Here is a 17047-nt window from a genome sequence, read left to right on the forward strand (position 1 = left end):
AGAGCGAGGGAGCATGGCAAAAGGGCACATGGTTTGGGCTGATACCCGGTTCATCCCTCGGACCTACACAGTGGAAGGAGAGAACCTACTTTCCTAGACTGTTCTCTGACGTTCACACATGCACACACTAAATAAACACAAAAATTTAGCGGTTTTTTGAAGCAAGAGAAATGAGGCGGCGGGAAGTGCTGCTACGTCTTTAAGCAGCTAGACTCCTCCCCTGAGTGGGCGTGGTAGCGGCCAGTACCTTGAAAAATAACCGTGGGGGGGCGGGGCTTGGCAGTTGTTCGTTGTGATTGGCCAGATCCTCGGGCGGTGGTTTCTGTGGGCGCGTGCGCGCGATGCCTCCTCCCGCCTCTCGGAAGCGGGGGCGTGGAGAAAGGAGCTAGCACTCGCTTTTATTGGCTCTCGCGCAGGCCCCGCCCTCCAGTCGAGCCCTCACGTGACGCGACGGCTGGGGCCTCCCGGCGCGGGGGACGCTAGTGGCCAAGATGGCGGCAGAGCTGGTGGAGGCCAAAGTGAGTGAGCGAGAGTGGCTCTGGCCGGGACAGGCGGGTGGTGGAGTACGGACCGCTCCTCGCAGGGAGCTGGGAAGGCGGGGTGCGGGGTGTGGCGGCGCGGGCGGCGAGGGTGGGACCGGGACGCGGGCTGAGCCTGCGGGCGGGGGGGCGGGGAGACCGGGGGCGGGGTCGCCAGCACCCTCCTGGGGTGTCCCTGCCGTCCACTGTCACTGCTTTACCGACCAGAGCTGGGGTGCCTACAGTGTGGGCACACAGCTTTGCCGGTGCAGGCACTGTCCTCTCCTTTGGGTTCGCTCCACTGGGACGGAACTGGGGGTCCTTCTGTGGTCTCGGAAGCCGAAGGAATGCAGAGTGACTTCTCCATCGGGTTTCCAAGGCAACGAGTAGGACTCAGGTCCCGGTGCTCCTGTTTCCTCCCCTACAGGCCAGCATGCGGGAAGGTCTGTAGGGATTGCCACAAGTCCTCTGATTCCCGGGGCTGAGACTGACACCTCCCACTAGTGAATAAGTCGGACTCCAGACTGGGGCTAACTGTGGGTGCCCAAGTTCATTTTAGAGACTCAGCCCTCCAGTCCGGCTCCCCACTTGTCAGCTATAGGATACCTCTTAAGCCCCCAGTGACCCTGTCTCACTCTACAACCCATCTCTAACCTCTACATCCTGGTGAATCATCTTTTGGGTTTCACTGCTGCTTGCCGTAGCCCACTGGACCCAACACCCCCTTCTTTTTAAGCGTTCCTCAGATTGATCCTCACAGGACACTTTGACTGAGTCCAGGGGAGCACAGTTGTGCTCTGTCTCCCTGCCAGAGCTCCAGCACAGTTGTCCCCCCTGAGTTACTGCAGTCCCTCAGCCCCCCTCAAGCGTCTTCCCACCCATAAGATCCTGACTTCCCTTCCCTTTTCTGGGCTCTCTTGTTATACAGTCCTAGGGTTATCCTAGAGGCTCTGATTAAAATGTGTAGTCCTCACCAGGAGTGGTGGCACATCTTTACTCTGAGGACTCTGTGAGCCAGCCTGGTCTACAAAGTGAGTTCCTGGACAGCCAAGGCTCCACAGAGAAACCCTGTCTCAAAAAAAAAAAAAAAAAAAAAAAATTAGAAAAAGTGTACCCATCTTTCTCCCTATTCACTCACCCAGCTAGCACCCAGAACATTGGGTTGAGGCCCAAGTCTCTGTACCCACATCCCCCTCTGTGACAAAGGCTGCGATTCCTTGTTTGCTGTCTAGATCCTTGAAATAAAAGCTGACGGCCTCTACTTGACCCTCTGCCAGCTAGAACCCACCTCCACCTTAGGTGAACTTGACCCTTCTTTGAAGCTCTGAAACACTCCAGAGGGTTCCTGTCATGGCCCTTCACAGTGCTTTAACTGTGATGGCAACACCTCCACTTTTTTGGTAGCTTTTCTCCAGTCTGTCATAACAGGCCAGAGATTTCTGTCTTTTGAGGTCTACTGGGGCTTCCAGGAGACAATTGTGTTTGTAGATGAATGGTCCCTGCAGCAGGCTTGGGGCGAAGCCTTCATCCTTTGCCCCTGTGTCGGGCATCTCAGCTTTCTGAAGAGCCTAGGCTAGTGACAGAGCTGAGTGCAGCCACTTCTGTCTGTGTCTGGGCTGTCGCTCCACATCACACCACAAGCTGAATATCCAGAAGTCATTTATAAACTCAGCTCTGGTAGTCTGTGCCAGGGCGGGAAATACACTCTGGGTGATGGATGGAGGCTTCGTCCTGTGCGCCTGTCCGGATGCCCTGCTGCTCTGCAGCAGGCTGCTCAGGCCATGGCAGCTGCTGGGAAACCTGACCCGGACCATATGGCAGCGACCTGGCTACTCGGAGGCTTGCCATCAGTTCTGGGTGACAGAACTCCTTGATATCCACTAGGACCACAAAGCCCTCTGGCTCTGGCTGGACCATCAAGGGCTCCTATCTTACTGTGCCTCTCTCCTGAGTCGTGAGAGTTTTGGTACAAATGTGCTGTGTGCTTTTTGTCCTTGTGCACAGTAAGAAGTGAAGGCCATATTGGAAGTGCCCAACGGCTACATACCCTAGAGTCCCTGGAGAATCTGGGAAGCCTGGTAGCCAGCAGACCAAACTCCATCTCACTCTGTCATCCCAGGAGTACTTAAGTCATGCTGTACTAGCTAGCAACCCAGGTCTCATGTGTTTTTCAGAGCTCCCTGGTTCCCAGGGCCATGTTAGGTAGGACTGAGCACCCCAAGTGACCAGGTGGACATCCAATGGAATGGATCCCTGGGGCTCAGACCCTTGGGCTGGTCAGGTGGGCTTTCTGTATCTTACAGGCTTCTTTGGGGCTCGTGGACTGGGTCACCTGACTGTATCTGCTCATGCCACTAGGGGTACGTGTCCCAGCCTTGTGGAAGTACCTTTCTACTTTTCATTCAATGGAGGCCAGCATCAGAACATAACACAAGAGGCCCAGGGCCCAGCTGGCCCGTCTCTCAGGGATGCTTGGTCATTCCATCTGTGGGGACCTGCCATGCCCAGGTATCAGCTGTCATGAGTGCAAGCAGCCAGCCTGAGGGACCGGGTCACACGCTGGAATCCCCTTGTGCTCTGGTTGGTTTCTTTTTGCCTGAAGCACCCCATAGGTGCATTCCTAGGCCTGCCCATCTGTTTGTGTCATTAGCTTGGTCACAGCTCTGTTTGCTTTCAGAGACTGGCTGTTCTCATGTGGGCCCATTCTGTTCTGGACACCTTGGTGGTGCCTTGGGTGTACACCTGGCATGATTGGCTGAAAACCAAGGGCAGGGTCCAGGGTGCCTTACTAGAAGATCTGTCTCAGACCATGGTGCCCAGGGGCCTGAAACTAGGAGGCCATACCTACTCTGGGACGGTACTCATAGGAAGCAGGATTTGGTGGCTGCCACAGGGAGGTGGGGGTGGGGGACACAGGCTAGAGGGTCACACCCCTGAGAGCTGCTGTGATTCCCCTTTGCAGAACATGGTGATGAGCTTCCGAGTGTCAGACCTGCAGATGCTGCTGGGCTTTGTTGGCCGTAGCAAGAGCGGGCTGAAGCATGAACTGGTGACCAGGGCCTTGCAACTGGTGCAGTTCGACTGTAGCCCAGAGCTTTTCAAGAAGATCAAAGAGCTGTATGAGACTCGCTATGCCAAGAAGACCGCAGAGCCTGGCCCACAGGCACCGCGGCCCCTGGACCCCCTGGCGCTCCACTCCATGCCCAGGACTCCCCTGTCAGGGCCCACCGTGGACTACCCCGTGCTGTACGGGAAGTACTTGAATGGACTGGGGCGCCTGCCCACCAAGACCCTTAAGCCCGAGGTGCGCCTGGTTAAGCTGCCCTTCTTCAACATGCTGGACGAACTGCTGAAACCCACCGAACTGGGTGAGTGGAGGGTGGTGGCTTCATCCAGGAGATCCCCGAAGCAGGCACAGCCCTGTGCCCCTGGCCAGCAGCTCCAAACCTAGCAGCTTCATGCATGGGATGGGAGGCAGGGCAGCACGTCATCACTTAGGGGCTATGAGGAGGATGGTGAGTTTTGAGCTAGACTAGGCTACAGACTAAGGCTCTGCTGAGGGTACAGGCTGAACAGTGAGCCAGACATTCACTAGCATGCGTCACCTCTCACATGCTGCGGGGAGTGGGGTTGTGCCACAGATGCTGCTCTGAGCTGTGCACCTGGCAGGTCCTCTAATGGGCTCGATCCAGGACCTGGGCCTTTCTCAGCTTCTCCAGACACTCTGGTCCCCCATTCTCCCTCCTGCCTGCGCCTCTGTGTGAAGCCCAGAGGTTGGCCCAGTACTTGGGACAGAGTCTAAGATGAGCAGTTCTTCCTGTCAGCCACACTGCCAGTCCACCCTGCCTGTTCCCTGGTTAGCACTCTTCTCCTGTACCCTGGGACTTGGGGGTGCTGTGTTTAAATTAGGGCTGCTGGCGATGTCTGAGGAAGGGTAGTGGACAGCACTGGTTTTGCCCTAGGGCATGGTCCAGGACTTTCTGTAATCAGAGGCCCCACCCCCTCGCTGAGGCTCCGCCTGTGACCTATAGCTCCGCCCTTCTTTTGAAACCCTTGGTGCTGATCTGGGCTCGAAGCAGAGCCCCCTGGCCTGCCCACCCTGCCCTTCCTGTCATGTTCCAAGTGCTACAAGCCTGCCTCCCCGAAGGTCCCCACAGCCCTTGGGAGCCTTGGGGCCAAACTGATGGGGTGTCATCTTGAGGAAGACCTGAGTGCCCGGAGGTTGGCCCCCTGGCCTCCCAGCCTGCATGACAGGCTTCCTTCCTGCAGAGCAAGCCAGCCGTCACTCCGCCCCACAATGCATCACTGTGCCCCTACCCCCTAGGGACCTTGGTCACCTGATCTCCGGGAGAGCATGTTCCCCTGTCTACCAGCTGCTTGAACAAAGAGGTCTAGCCTGCCCGCCTGCCTCCTCACCGGGTCGCCCCCTTCCCTGGCCCACACCCCAAGGGGCTGCTGGATAAGACTGCTGATCCTGGATCCAAGGCCATGAGCTCTCAAGCTGCAAAACCCAGGAGTTCACAAGCTTGCTCAACCCTAGTCTAGACCCTCCCTGGCATAAGCCCTGTGATGCCAGTCCACAGTGGCCAGCCCCTTTCCCAGGCCAGAAAGAGCCCCATGATACTATAGGGTTCCCTGGAAGAGCATACTACTTAGTGTGTGCCGGGCTGAACCCATAAATCACCTGAGTACCCGGAGGGGGAGGGGAAAAGGGTGAGAGACCAGCTGCAGTTCAGAGGGCACTGACAGCCCCTCTAAAGAGGGCTGGTAATCAGAGAGAGCAAGGGACTCACCCAAGGACACACAGCAGCCTGAGCTCCTAGGCCCCCCAAGCTGGCCCCTTTCCCACCAGGCTATACCTGGTACCCCTGTCTGTCTGGGGGTCCATGTTGGTTTTTCCCCCACTTCCAGGCAAGGCGGGGCCAAGTAGGTAACAGTTGCTGACCACCGCAGAGCTGACCTAGGACTGGATGGAGAGGGAGGTGTCAGCTGGCACGGGGCTGCTGTCGGTTGGCCTGACTTCTACCCTAGGGTTGTGTGTCCTTTGAGCAGTTGGAGAGCTTCCTGGAAGAGAAGGCATCATTGGGCTTGTTCATCTGGAGCGAAGCCATTGTGGGAGGAAGGAGTGATGGGGGCCTAGACCTGAGGACGTGGCCAGGGCTGAGCTGGGGCCCTTTGACCCTCGGGGCCGTCGGACAGCAGCCTCTCTAGCCCTGCTCTAACCCCAGCTACCCGGGAAGTGGCCATCTTCCTTGTTTTGTTGATGTAGTTTTGGAGGCAGGGCTCACAGTGTAGCTCAGGTTGGCCTGGAACTTGTGATCCTCTGGCTTCAGCCCCTGCAGTGCTAGGATCCGAGGTCCACCCCATGGCATTCTCAGAGGACAGGTTCTGTCTGTACGGCCTTTGCATAAGCTGGACCTCAGTCTCCCATATTGTGACTCATTACCCACCCCGGGCCATTGGTCCCTGTCTTGTCTTTAGTGTTTTGTTTGTTTTGTTTTTTGAGACAGGCTTTCTCTTTATACCCCTGGCTGTCCTGGAACTCACTCTGTAGACCAGGCTGGCCTCGAACTCAGAAATCCACCTGCCTCTGCCTCCCAAGTGCTGGAATTAAAGGCGTGCGCCACCACCGCCCGGCTTGTCTTTAAGGGTACATCCCAGTCACCTACCTGTATGATGTCTGTTCCACCACAACTGGTTTTTAACACTACCTTTGTCTGTTGCTCTTTACTTTTTATGTGTTGGTTTTTGTGGTATTTTGAGGCAGGGTCTAAGGTAGCTCAGGCTGGCCCAACTTGTTATATAGCCAAAAATGATCTTGTCCCTCTGATCCCATTTCTCCCTCCCCGCTGCAGAGCTGGCAGGCAGGCACCCCTGCTTCTGCCATCGCCCTTGCTATCTGTCTGATACCCAGGCTGGGCTCGTTTAGGTCACAGATTTGGGGCAGCCTTTGCACTGGTCCTGCCCACCCCAGTGGCACAGGCCGTGGTCCTCTGTGCCCAGCCGCATCCCCACCTAGCCAGGAGTCCCACAGTGGAGCTGAGTGCTGTTCTTGCCCTCATGTTCTCCAGGCTGACTCCCTAACTCGGGACCTTTGTGGTAGGCTAGAGTGGCTGGTTGGAGCCGGGTGACACAAGCCTGTCATGCCGCTGCAATGGCTTCTGAAGCAGATTGGGCCCCACTGTTTGCCTTGGCACTGCTGGTACAACCAGCTAAGCATCCGACACCCATCTCCTGAGCCAGGCAGCGCTGCTGTACACTTTCAGTCCAGCATCAGGAGGCAGAGGCAGAGGTTCTCTGCGTTGGGAGCCAGCCTGGTCTACAGAGCAAGTTCCAGGACAGCCAGGACTACACAGTGAGACCGTCTGGTGAGGAGAACACCTATCACCTGTAGCCCCTGGCTAGGCTGCCTGAGCCTGAGGTGACAGTGGTGTCATTGTCTTTCGGTTCTCAGGGATACCCAGAGCTGATTCTGGGTGGTCCTGCATCTCCACTTGCTTCCCATTGCCTGCCTCCACCCTGGAGTGCACAAGACTGAGAGGGACCACATGACTGTGAAGATCCTGGGTGTCATCTTCCATGGTCCTGAGTGTCCTGTCCAGTCTCCTACTTGCCCTGTTGGGCCTTGGTGGTCACCTGTTTCAGGCAGAGGTGTTCCGTGGGCCCCCCACAGTGTCTGTGCTTGCCCTGTCCACGGGGTGGGCCTCCAGCTATGGCCCACGCTGCAGAGGCCCAGAGAGAAAGAGTGGTTGATGGAGGGAGGCAGGCAGAGCAGAGCTGCTGTGTGTAGCCTTGATCTCCACCTCATCCCACCTCACCCAAGCAGTCCTGCAGTGTGTGGTTGGTTTTGGATTTTTGAGACAGGGTTTCTCTGTGTAGCCCTGGCTGTCCTGGAACTCACTCTGTAGACCAGGCTGGCCTGGAACTCACAGAGATGCCTTTCTCCAGTGTGATGGGATTATAGTATGGGCCACCACGCTTGGCCAGCTGTGCAGCTCTCACCAGGCCCTCCCTCAGACACGGTTGTACAGGACAGCGTCAACAACGCGCTGGAGGAGGGGATGGTGACAGGAGCTGCAGAGCTGTCCTCCTATGTCCAGGAGGAGGGTTGCAGGTTCAGGGCCAGCCTGGGCTATAAAGTGAGAGCCACAGTTGGGTACAAAGGCCATAAGGCTGAGTGGGTCTGATGAGGCCACTGAGGAAGAGTTGGGTTCATGGCTGATGCTGCCATGAAGGGCCTGCCCTCAGATATAGGGGTGGGGATGGGCTGCTCTAGGAGACCAATAGCCATGGTCCCTCCAGCAGCATAGGGTGGGACAAGCCTCACCTGGGGTATGGGACTCTAGACAGTAGTGTGCTCACCGGGCAGCCTGGGTCTTGCCTGATGTCCCTGCTCACACAACAGAAACCTCCCCTCTCCCCTGCCTTCCCCTCTCCTCCCCCAGGAAGGGTGGATGGGCCTCTACCTCTTACCCAGCCACTGCCAGCTCCGGTGTCTTCCATGGCCCTGCTGGACTAGTCCCACCGCCCGTCCCTGGGGTGATTACTCCAGGTAGTAGGCAGATCTGAGTGTGTGGGGCCTGAGCTCTGGCTCCTCTTCTCTTGGGCCTGCAGCATTGCTGCATGCAGCCTGCTGTCACCAGAGACCCATGATGCCAGGCTGGCTGCAGGCCTGACAGTCCCTCACCTCGCCCCAGGTCCAGAATGCCTGTGCTCACCATGTGGTACAGGTACCACAGCCTGCAGGGCAGAAGGTTCTAGGCCAGTTGCACCCAGCATCAGCTGTCTTTGTAAATGGGGTCCTGTGCTGTACAGACAGTGTTACCTGACCCAGATGGTTGGCTTTGCAGAGCTGGGTGGAGCTATGGACCTGGTCCCCACCGCTGTGGCCTCAGGCCTCAGACTCGCCCTGGGGTCCAGCTGGCTTTTGAACTCAAGGCCCTTCTGCTTGAGCCTCCTGCACACTGGGGTGGCAGGCGCCTGCACCACCTCCTCCTCCTTTCCCTCAGAGGGCTGCTGTGGCAGCACTGCCTTACACATGCACACAAAGTAAGAGGCCTCTGCTGGGCTTCTGCACAGTAGGCCAGCATTCTGTTGTGGAGCCTGCCTGGCTGGTGGAGACTGGACCTGGGTGCAGATGAAACAGTGCCCTATGGATCCACATGCTACCCCCGCTGTCTTTGAGATACCTGGCTTCAGAGGGACCCAGAATGGGTGAGGCCAGTTCATGTCCCTGGAACCTGAGGTCAGCCAGCCCGTCTGACCCGCGTGTGTTCAGTTCCACAGAGCGCGGAGAAACTGCAGGAGAGCCCCTGCATCTTCACCCTGACGCCGCGCCAGGTGGAGATGATCCGCAACTCCAGGTGGGGCCTGCTTTCCTAGAGCCACCCACTGATGCCAGGCGCTCCCCCTGCTCCCTGGGCAAGCACGGCACCACATGGAACCCAGGGTCCCTTGGGCGCGGTGGGTGTGGATGAGCCTGAGTAGTTCCTGCCCCGTTTGTCAAGGCAGTGGGGTGGCTGGGTTCTGTGACCATGAGAAGGGCCCCTGGGTGGCCTGTGCTACCACTGACTCCTGCCCTGCCCACAGGGAGCTGCAGCCCGGAGTGAAAGCTGTACAGGTGGTGCTGAGGTACGAGCCCTGCCCTGGCCCTGCCTGCCCCTGCCCTGCCTCTCTGACACAGCCCCAGCACACTGGCTGTCACCTGCTGTCATTGCCCAGGCTTTTCCAGTACTCTGTCCTTGGCTGCATGTCCCCACAGCCCCATGTCCTATGTCCCCCACATCCCCCTGTGTTCCCCACATCCCCCCTGTGTCCTGTGTTCCCCACGTCCCCCCTGTATCCTGTGTTCCCCACATCCCCCTGTATCCTGTGTTCCCCACATCCCCTGTATCCTGTGTTCCCCACATCCCCCCTGTGTCCTGTGTTCCCCACATCCCCCTGTGTCCTGTGTTCCCCACGTCCCCCCTGTGTCCTGTGTTCCCCACGTCCCCCCTGTGTCCTGTGTTCCCCACGTCCCCCCGTGTCCTGTGTTCCCCACGTCCCCCCTGTGTCCTGTGTTCCCCACATCCCCCCTGTGTCCTGTGTTCCCCACATCCCCCCTGTGTCCTGTGTTCCCCCACATCCCCCCTGTGTTCCCCACATCCCCCTGTATCCTGTGTTCCCCACATCCCCCGTGTCCTGTGTTCCCCACGTCCCCCCTGTATCCTGTATTCCCCACGTCCCCCCGTGTCCTGTGTTCCCCACATCCCCCCTGTGTCCTGTGTTCCCCACATCCCCCCTGTGTCCTGTGTTCCCCACGTCCCCCCATGTCCTGTGTTCCCCACGTCCCCCGTGTCCTGTGTTCCCCACATCCCCCTGTGTCCTGTGTTCCCCACATCCCCCTGTATCCTGTGTTCCCCACATCCCCCCTGTGTCCTGTGTTCCCCACATCCCCCTGTATCCTGTGTTCCCCACATCCCCTGTATCCTGTGTTCCCCACATCCCCTGTATCCTGTGTTTCCCACATCCCCCAGTGTCCTGTGTTCCCCACATCCCCCCTGTGTCCTGTGTTCCCCACATCCCCGTGTCCTGTGTTCCCCACGTCCCCCCTGTGTCCTGTGTTCCCCACGTCCCCCTTTGTCTTGTGTTCCCCACGTCCCCCCTGTGTCCTGTGTTCCCCACATCCCCCTTTGTCCTGTGTTCCCCACGTCCCCCAGTGTCCTGTGTTCCCCACATCCCCCTGTGTTCTCTGTTCCCTACGTCCCCCTGTGTCCTATGTTCCCCACATCCCCTGTGTCCTGTGTTCCCCACATCCCCCCTGTGTCCTGTGTTCCTCACATCCCCCCGTGTCCTGTGTTCCCCACGTCCCCCCGTATCCTGTGTTCCCCACATCCCCGTGTCCTGTGTTCCCCACATCCCCCCTGTGTCCTGTGTTCCCCACATCCCCCTGTATCCTGTGTTCCCCACATCCCCTGTATCCTGTGTTCCCCACATCCCCTGTATCCTGTGTTCCCCACATCCCCTGTATCCTGTGTTTCCCACATCCCCCAGTGTCCTGTGTTCCCCACGTCCCCCCTGTGTCCTGTGTTCCCCATGTCCCCCCTGTGTCCTGTGTTCCCCACGTCCCCCCTGTGTCCTGTGTTCCCCACGTCCCCCTTTGTCCTGTGTTCCCCATGTCCCCCCTGTGTCCTGTGTTCCCCACGTCCCCCAGTGTCCTGTGTTCCCCACATCCCCCTGTGTTCTCTGTTCCCCACGTCCCCCTGTGTCCTCTGTTCCCCACATCCCCTGTGTCCTGTGTTCCCCACATCCCCCCGTGTCCTGTGTTCCCCACATTCCCTGCATCCTGTGTTCCCCACATTCCCTGCGTCCTGTGTTCCCCACATCCCCTGTGTCCTGTGTTCCCCACATCCCCCTGTGTTCTCTGTTCCCCACATCCCGCCATGTCCTGTGTTCCCCACATCCCCGTGTCCTGTGTTCCCCACATCTCCCCTGTATCCTGTGTTGCCTGCATCCCCCCCCGTATCCTGTGTTCCCCAAATCCCCTGTGTCCTGTGTTCCCCACTTCCCCTGTGTCCTGTGTTCCCCACATCCCCCTGTGTCCTGTGTTCCCCACATCCCCTGTGTCCTGTATTCCCCACATCCCCTGTATCCTGTGTTCCCCACATCCCCCTGTATCCTGTGTTCCCCACATCCCCTGTGTCCTGTGTTCCCCACATCCCCTGTGTCCTGTGTTCCCCACATCCCCTCATGTCCTGTGTTCCCCACATCCCCCCATGTCCTGTGTTGCCCACATCCCCCCTGTATCCTGTGTTCCCCACATCCCCCCGTATCCTGTGTTCCCCAAATCCCCCTGTATCCTGTGTTCCCCACATCCCCCCATATCCTGTGTTCCCCAAATCCCCCTGTATCCTGTGTTCCCCACATCCCCTGTGTCCTGTGTTCCCCACATTCCCTGTATCCTGTGTTCCCTACATCCCCCTGTGACCTTTGTTCCCCACATCCCCTGTGTCCTGTGTTCCCCACATCCCCCAGTGTCCTGTGTTCCCCACATCCCCGTGTCCTGTGTCCCCCACATCTCCCCGTATCCTGTGTTCCCCAAATCCCCCTGTATCCTGTGTTCCCCACATCCCCCCTGTATCCTGTGTTCCCCACATCCCCCTGTATCCTGTGTTCCCCACATCCCCTGTGTCCTGTGTTCCCCACGTCCCCCCATGTCCTGTGTTCCCCACATCCCCTGTGTCCTGTGTTCCCTACATCCCCCCGTGACCTGTGTTCCCCACATCCCCCCATGTCCTGTGTTCCCCACATCCCCCAGTGTCCTGTGTTCCCCACATCCCCCCTGTGTCCTGTGTTGCCCGCATCCACCCTGTATCCTGTGTTCCCCACATCCCCCCGTATCCTGTGTTCCCCAAATCCCCCTGTATCCTGTGTTCCCCACGTCCCCCTGTGTCCTGTGTTCCCCACATCCCCTGTGTCCTGTGTTCCCCACATCCCCCTGTATCCTGTGTTCCCCACATCCCCCTGTGTCCTGTGTTCCTCACATCCCCTGTGTCCTGTGTTCCCCACATCCCCCCGTGTCCTGTGTTCCCCACATCCCCCCGTGTCCTGTGTTCCCCACATCCCCCTGTGTCCTGTGTTCCCCACATCCCACCATGTCCTGTGTTCCCCACATCCTCCTGTGCCTTCACAGCCCATGTCCTGCTGTCTCCCCAGAATCTGTTACTCTGATACCAGCTGTCCACAGGAGGACCAGTACCCACCCAACATTGCTGTGAAAGTCAACCACAGCTACTGTTCAGTGCCGGTAAGTGAGGCAGCCTGGAGAGTGGGATGATGTAGGCACTTGGAGAGATGGGGCCTGGTGGGACTGAGTACAGCTCTGTCCGCAGGGCTACTATCCCTCCAACAAGCCCGGTGTGGAACCCAAGAGGCCCTGCCGCCCCATCAACCTTACCCACCTCATGTATCTGTCCTCGGCCACCAACCGCATCACTGTCACCTGGGGCAACTATGGCAAGGTGAGCGCCTGTGCCCAGCTGCCTCACGCTCACCCTGTCCACCCTGCGCCCAGCACCGCATCATCCCACACTGACCCCCGACACGGCTTCTCTATCTACAGAGCTATTCTGTGGCTCTGTACCTGGTGCGGCAGCTGACCTCCTCAGACCTGCTCCAGAGGTTAAAGACAATCGGGGTGAAGCACCCTGAGCTCTGCAAGGCGCTGGGTGAGTGGCAGAAGCTGCAGGATCTCCTGCTAGGGTGTGCAGGGGCAGATGTGAGGCAGAGATGTGAGGCTGACCTGGGGTTGAGGTCTGCCCCCAAACTCGGAGCATGGGCTCGAAGCATGGTGAGTGCAGGCGGGGAAATGAGGGCGGGAGGGACCTTGGGAACAAGATGGCATGTGAGACGCCAGCCAGCTGTCCTGTTCCTGTGACGGGGTGGGTTGTGTTTTTTGAGACATGAATTCTCTGTATAGCAACCCTGGCTGTCCTGGAACTCACTCTGTAGACCAGGCTGCCCTCAAACCCCGAGATCTGCCTGCCTCTGCCTCCCAAGTGCCGTGATTAAAGGTGTGCGCCACCACCCAGCTTGTGATGGGTGCTTTTAAATCGAGACAGTATAGTTCTGAAACACATGACCCCTTCAGCAGGCCTAAGAGCCCACCCACAGTGCCCGCCCACCCTTTGCTGATGGGGCCCTCACTGGCTCTGGACCACTCCCCACTGGCTGTTTCTTTGCAAGAGAGGCCTCAGCCATCCTGGAGGCATCAGGCCTGTTGTTGCCCCTCCCAGCCTGGGTTACCCTGGCCAGGTTCTAGCCTGTTCTGAGGAGAGAGCTGTCATGACCCCTAGCTGGGAGGTGGCCAAGGCCTGCTGGGGTTGTCATACCTGGGCAATTGCAGGTCAAGGCCACTGGCTCTATTGTTTTTTAGTCAGAGTTGAGACAGCAGTCACAGGTGCACCTTGTGTGACTGCTCAGTGTCCCACGAGTCACAAGGCTTGAGAGAAAACTTTTGCTGCCCTGAAGCTACAGATTCTGTGGCCTCTCCACAGTGTTCTCAGCTGACCCCTCAAGGCCGTGACATTGCCACAATACATCTGTATAGGAAGCTGTACCTCCCGGATCTTTCCAGAAATGCCCTGCAACCTAGCAAAACCTCAGCGGATGGGGAAGGCCCTCTGTGGGGTGCATCAGGATTTGTGGGGTTCAGGCTGCTTGGAAGTGACTTTCCAAGCACGCAGTCAGGAGCTAGGGGTCAGCCTGGCCTACATGAGACCTGCAGTCTCCTTCAGCTGTGGAGAGAGCCTGCCCTCTGACAGCCCCGTCCCCTCTGTCACCTCACACAGTCAAGGAGAAGCTTCGCCTGGACCCCGACAGTGAGATCGCCACCACCGGAGTGCGAGTGTCCCTCATCTGCCCAGTGAGTCCCAGCTGTCCCCAGCTGTGTGGGTGGTCACTGTGGGACAGCAGTGTCCTCACACCCTTCTGTCTGCTCTCAAGCTGGTGAAGATGCGGCTCTCAGTGCCGTGCCGTGCAGAGACCTGCGCACACCTGCAGTGCTTTGACGCCGTGTTCTACCTGCAAATGAACGAGAAGAAGCCTACATGGATGTGCCCTGTGTGTGACAAGCCTGCAGCCTATGACCAGCTCATCATAGATGGGTGAGTCTGACCTGGCCTGGGCCGCTCCCGGCTGGACCCTGCTGTGTTTGTGAAATGTGGCCGAGGGCACAGCCAAGCTCAGCACTGGAGACAGCCGCCTGACTCCACTGCTCTGAGCATGCAGTCCTGGCCTCTCTCTGTTGCAGGGTTTTTGGGGCCTTTGCTATGGAGAGGATCACTATATTGTAGCCTCGGGCTGCTTGGGGTCCCTTGTGTGTGATCTTGAGCTCTCGCTGTTTGCAAGTGGCCACCTGCAGTTGTGACTTCTGTGTGGGGAGGGAGAGGACAGGCAGGAACCTGTCGCCTAGCACAGAGGGAGGGTGTTGCCCTTTCCCTTGGGATGTCTCAGTTCTCCACTCCAAACACTGAGTCTGCTGTCTGTTGTACCTGAGGCTCCTGCCAGGTGCCAGCCATGGTTCTGTGTCTCCAGAGCCAGCACAAAGAGCTGAGGCCCTTACAACCACTTGCCCGAGTCCCCAGGCACCTCTCTCTGTCCTTGGACTGGGAGGAGGGACTTGAGGGTGTCCCCCCCAGAACCTGCCATTCAATCCTGGCCCACTCCCAGAAGGTCCCAGTCTTTGATCTGTCACGTTCCTGGTGAGGAAATGGAGGCCTGGGAAGCTGCCACCCGCCCAGCTCCCCCAGCCTGCAGATGGCCGCCTCCCTGACCAGCTCTAGCCTTGGTAGCATGAGGACGCCCCTGCGACTGGGCATGTAGGCTGGACTCAATTGCCCTCTGTTCTCAGCCCAGCTGCGGGCCTTCTGCTGCACGCCCTCCCTTCTCCTAAGCTCCAGGGTCTGTAGCCGGGGCTGGCGGGCTCAGCTGTGCTTTTGCCCTTGGTGGAGCCCCAGCCACCACCCCAGTGTAATGGGGCCTGTGCTGTGGGAAGTCAGTCAGAGCTCTGTTCAGCCTGCAGGGCCTCAGACAATGTACAGGAGTGAGTTCTCCAGGCACACAGGGGTGCCAAGCAGTGTGCACCTTGTGCCTGGGTCCAGACCTGTCCCCTATGGTGCCCACAGGCTGCTGTCGAAGATCCTGAGTGAGTGTGAGGACGCGGATGAGATTGAGTTCTTGGCGGAAGGTTCATGGCGCCCAATCCGTGCCGAGAAGGAGCCGAGCTGCAGCCCGCAGGGCCCCATCCTGGTGCTAGGTGAGTTCCTCACACAGCCACCGCCGCGCCGCGCCGCGCCAGCCGGGCCGGGTGGCTGAGCACTGTTGCCCTGTCCCCACAGGCACCTCGGATGCCAACGGGCTCGCGGCAGCCTCCAGCGCCCCCGGCATGGGCAGTGGCCTGGGCGGCCCAGGCGGCGCCGGCAGCGGGGCGGGGGCGGCGGGCGGCCTGGAGAATGGCAAGACGGGCGCCGACGTGGTGGACCTCACACTGGACAGCTCGTCTTCCTCGGAAGATGAGGATGAGGACGAGGACGACGATGAGGACGAGGACGAGGGCCCCCGGCCGAAGCGCCGCTGCCCATTCCAGAAGGGCCTGGTGCCCGCGTGCTGACGCCGCTGCGGGGCGCTGGAGGGCGGGAGCCGCTCCCGTCCATCATTCCCTCGCCCACCCCTCCCCGGCTCCCGGCTCCTGTACCTCTGGACTCTCCACTTGGGGGGATTAAAAAAAAGTAAAATGACAAAAAAAAAGTACAAAAACAAGAGAAAATAAACACTTACACAGGCCGGCAGCCTGCACGCCACCTCCCGGAGCAGCCCGCAGGGCGCGGGGACCTCGGACACTGGACAGCAGCCGGCGGCTGTCCCCGCTTCCCTGCGTTGAGGCTGAGCCCTGAACCCGGAGCGCTGGCCCGGTCGCGAGCAGTTTAGTTGAGAAGCCATGGTGGGGCGGCGGGCCGGGGACGGCGGCCACAATGTGCAATAACGTGGTGTCGTGGGGCCGGGCGCAGGCCGCGGTCCCGGGTGGCATGGGGGGGTGTCGTTTTCTAGCCAGCTACCTCGGTAACTCCAATTCATTCAGGTTAACTTCCCCATGGGGCAGCCGGCCGCGGGCTTGGGCGCTGTCGCCCTGCTCTTGTGTGACCCGCGGCGTGGGGCTCCCCGGCTGCCTCCTTACCCTCGGGAGCCTCGCTCTTCCAACGCCCCGCTGCCAGGCAGACCCCGGGGCATCCTGCCACCCTCCCCACCCGACTCTGTCAGGAAGCAATACCGGGTCCGGTCTGGAGCTGGGCTGCCTGGCGGTGTCACCGCATGAACTCGCCGGGAGGCCGGGGCCCTGGCCAGCCACACGGCACTCTTTTCTAATATTTGTATTCTAATTTAATTGTTTTTTAAAAATGCAAATAAAAAAAAAAAAAAAAGAACGAAGAGTAGCCGGTCCTGCATCTGACCATCTGTGGTTTCTCTGTAGCCCAGGCTAGCTTGCCCGTCCTTTCTAGGAGCTGTGAACTGGGCTGGGACGTGAATTAGCCCAGGCGACTGCTTGTTGGGCTTGAAGAGCTTCATTGTTATCAGGACGCTGGGGGCAGGGACAGCCAAACCAAAGGGTCAGCCCTGGTCTGAGTACCTACCACCGGCGACGTGGGTGGCCCCGGAGTGAGTTCCCTCCCACACAGAAATTAGAACTCCGACAAAAATTTGCTTAGAAAATACACTGGAGTATTACTCGACCCTGATCAGGATCGAGGCTCAGACACACAGAGTGGAGGGACCTGGAGGACTTTGTGCTCAGTGAGAAACTGGGCAGTTGCCACTCGCGGATGTGGCCGGTGGGATGATCAAGTGCATGGCGGGGGGGCTGCACAATGCTTGATACCAGGATGCTCAATACGGCAGAGGGCATGCCCTGTAGCCGCTCAGACCCAGCTCTGCAAGACAGTGATCTGGGAAATGGTCCGCAGGGAAGCCATCAAGGAAGCCCCTCCCACCTGGAG

The 17047-nt window shown here is 59.0% G+C and overlaps 1 protein-coding gene across 2 annotated transcripts; it reads left to right on the forward strand.

Annotated features, from left to right (window-relative positions):
• Window positions 1-371: 371 nt before the first annotated feature.
• Pias4 (protein inhibitor of activated STAT 4) lies at window positions 372-15807 on the forward strand. 2 transcript variants are annotated; one of them, XM_076919323.1, is made up of 11 exons: window positions 372-518; window positions 3481-3886; window positions 8797-8881; window positions 9108-9149; window positions 12213-12303; window positions 12389-12517; window positions 12619-12724; window positions 13847-13920; window positions 14001-14161; window positions 15182-15312; window positions 15395-15807. In XM_076919323.1, exons 1-11 carry the CDS (start codon window positions 492-494, stop codon window positions 15664-15666), a joined length of 1524 nt encoding a protein of 507 aa, XP_076775438.1. In that variant the 5' UTR covers window positions 372-491; the 3' UTR covers window positions 15667-15807. The 2 variants fall into 2 exon arrangements, with proteins under 2 accessions (XP_076775438.1, XP_076775439.1); XM_076919324.1 differs by lacking the exon at window positions 372-518 and adding an exon at window positions 2772-2878.
• The last annotated feature ends 1240 nt before the right edge of the window (window positions 15808-17047 follow it).

Source organism: Arvicanthis niloticus, chromosome 22 (genome assembly GCF_011762505.2).
Source record: "Arvicanthis niloticus isolate mArvNil1 chromosome 22, mArvNil1.pat.X, whole genome shotgun sequence".
In the NCBI taxonomy this organism is placed as follows: Eukaryota; Metazoa; Chordata; class Mammalia; order Rodentia; family Muridae; genus Arvicanthis; species Arvicanthis niloticus.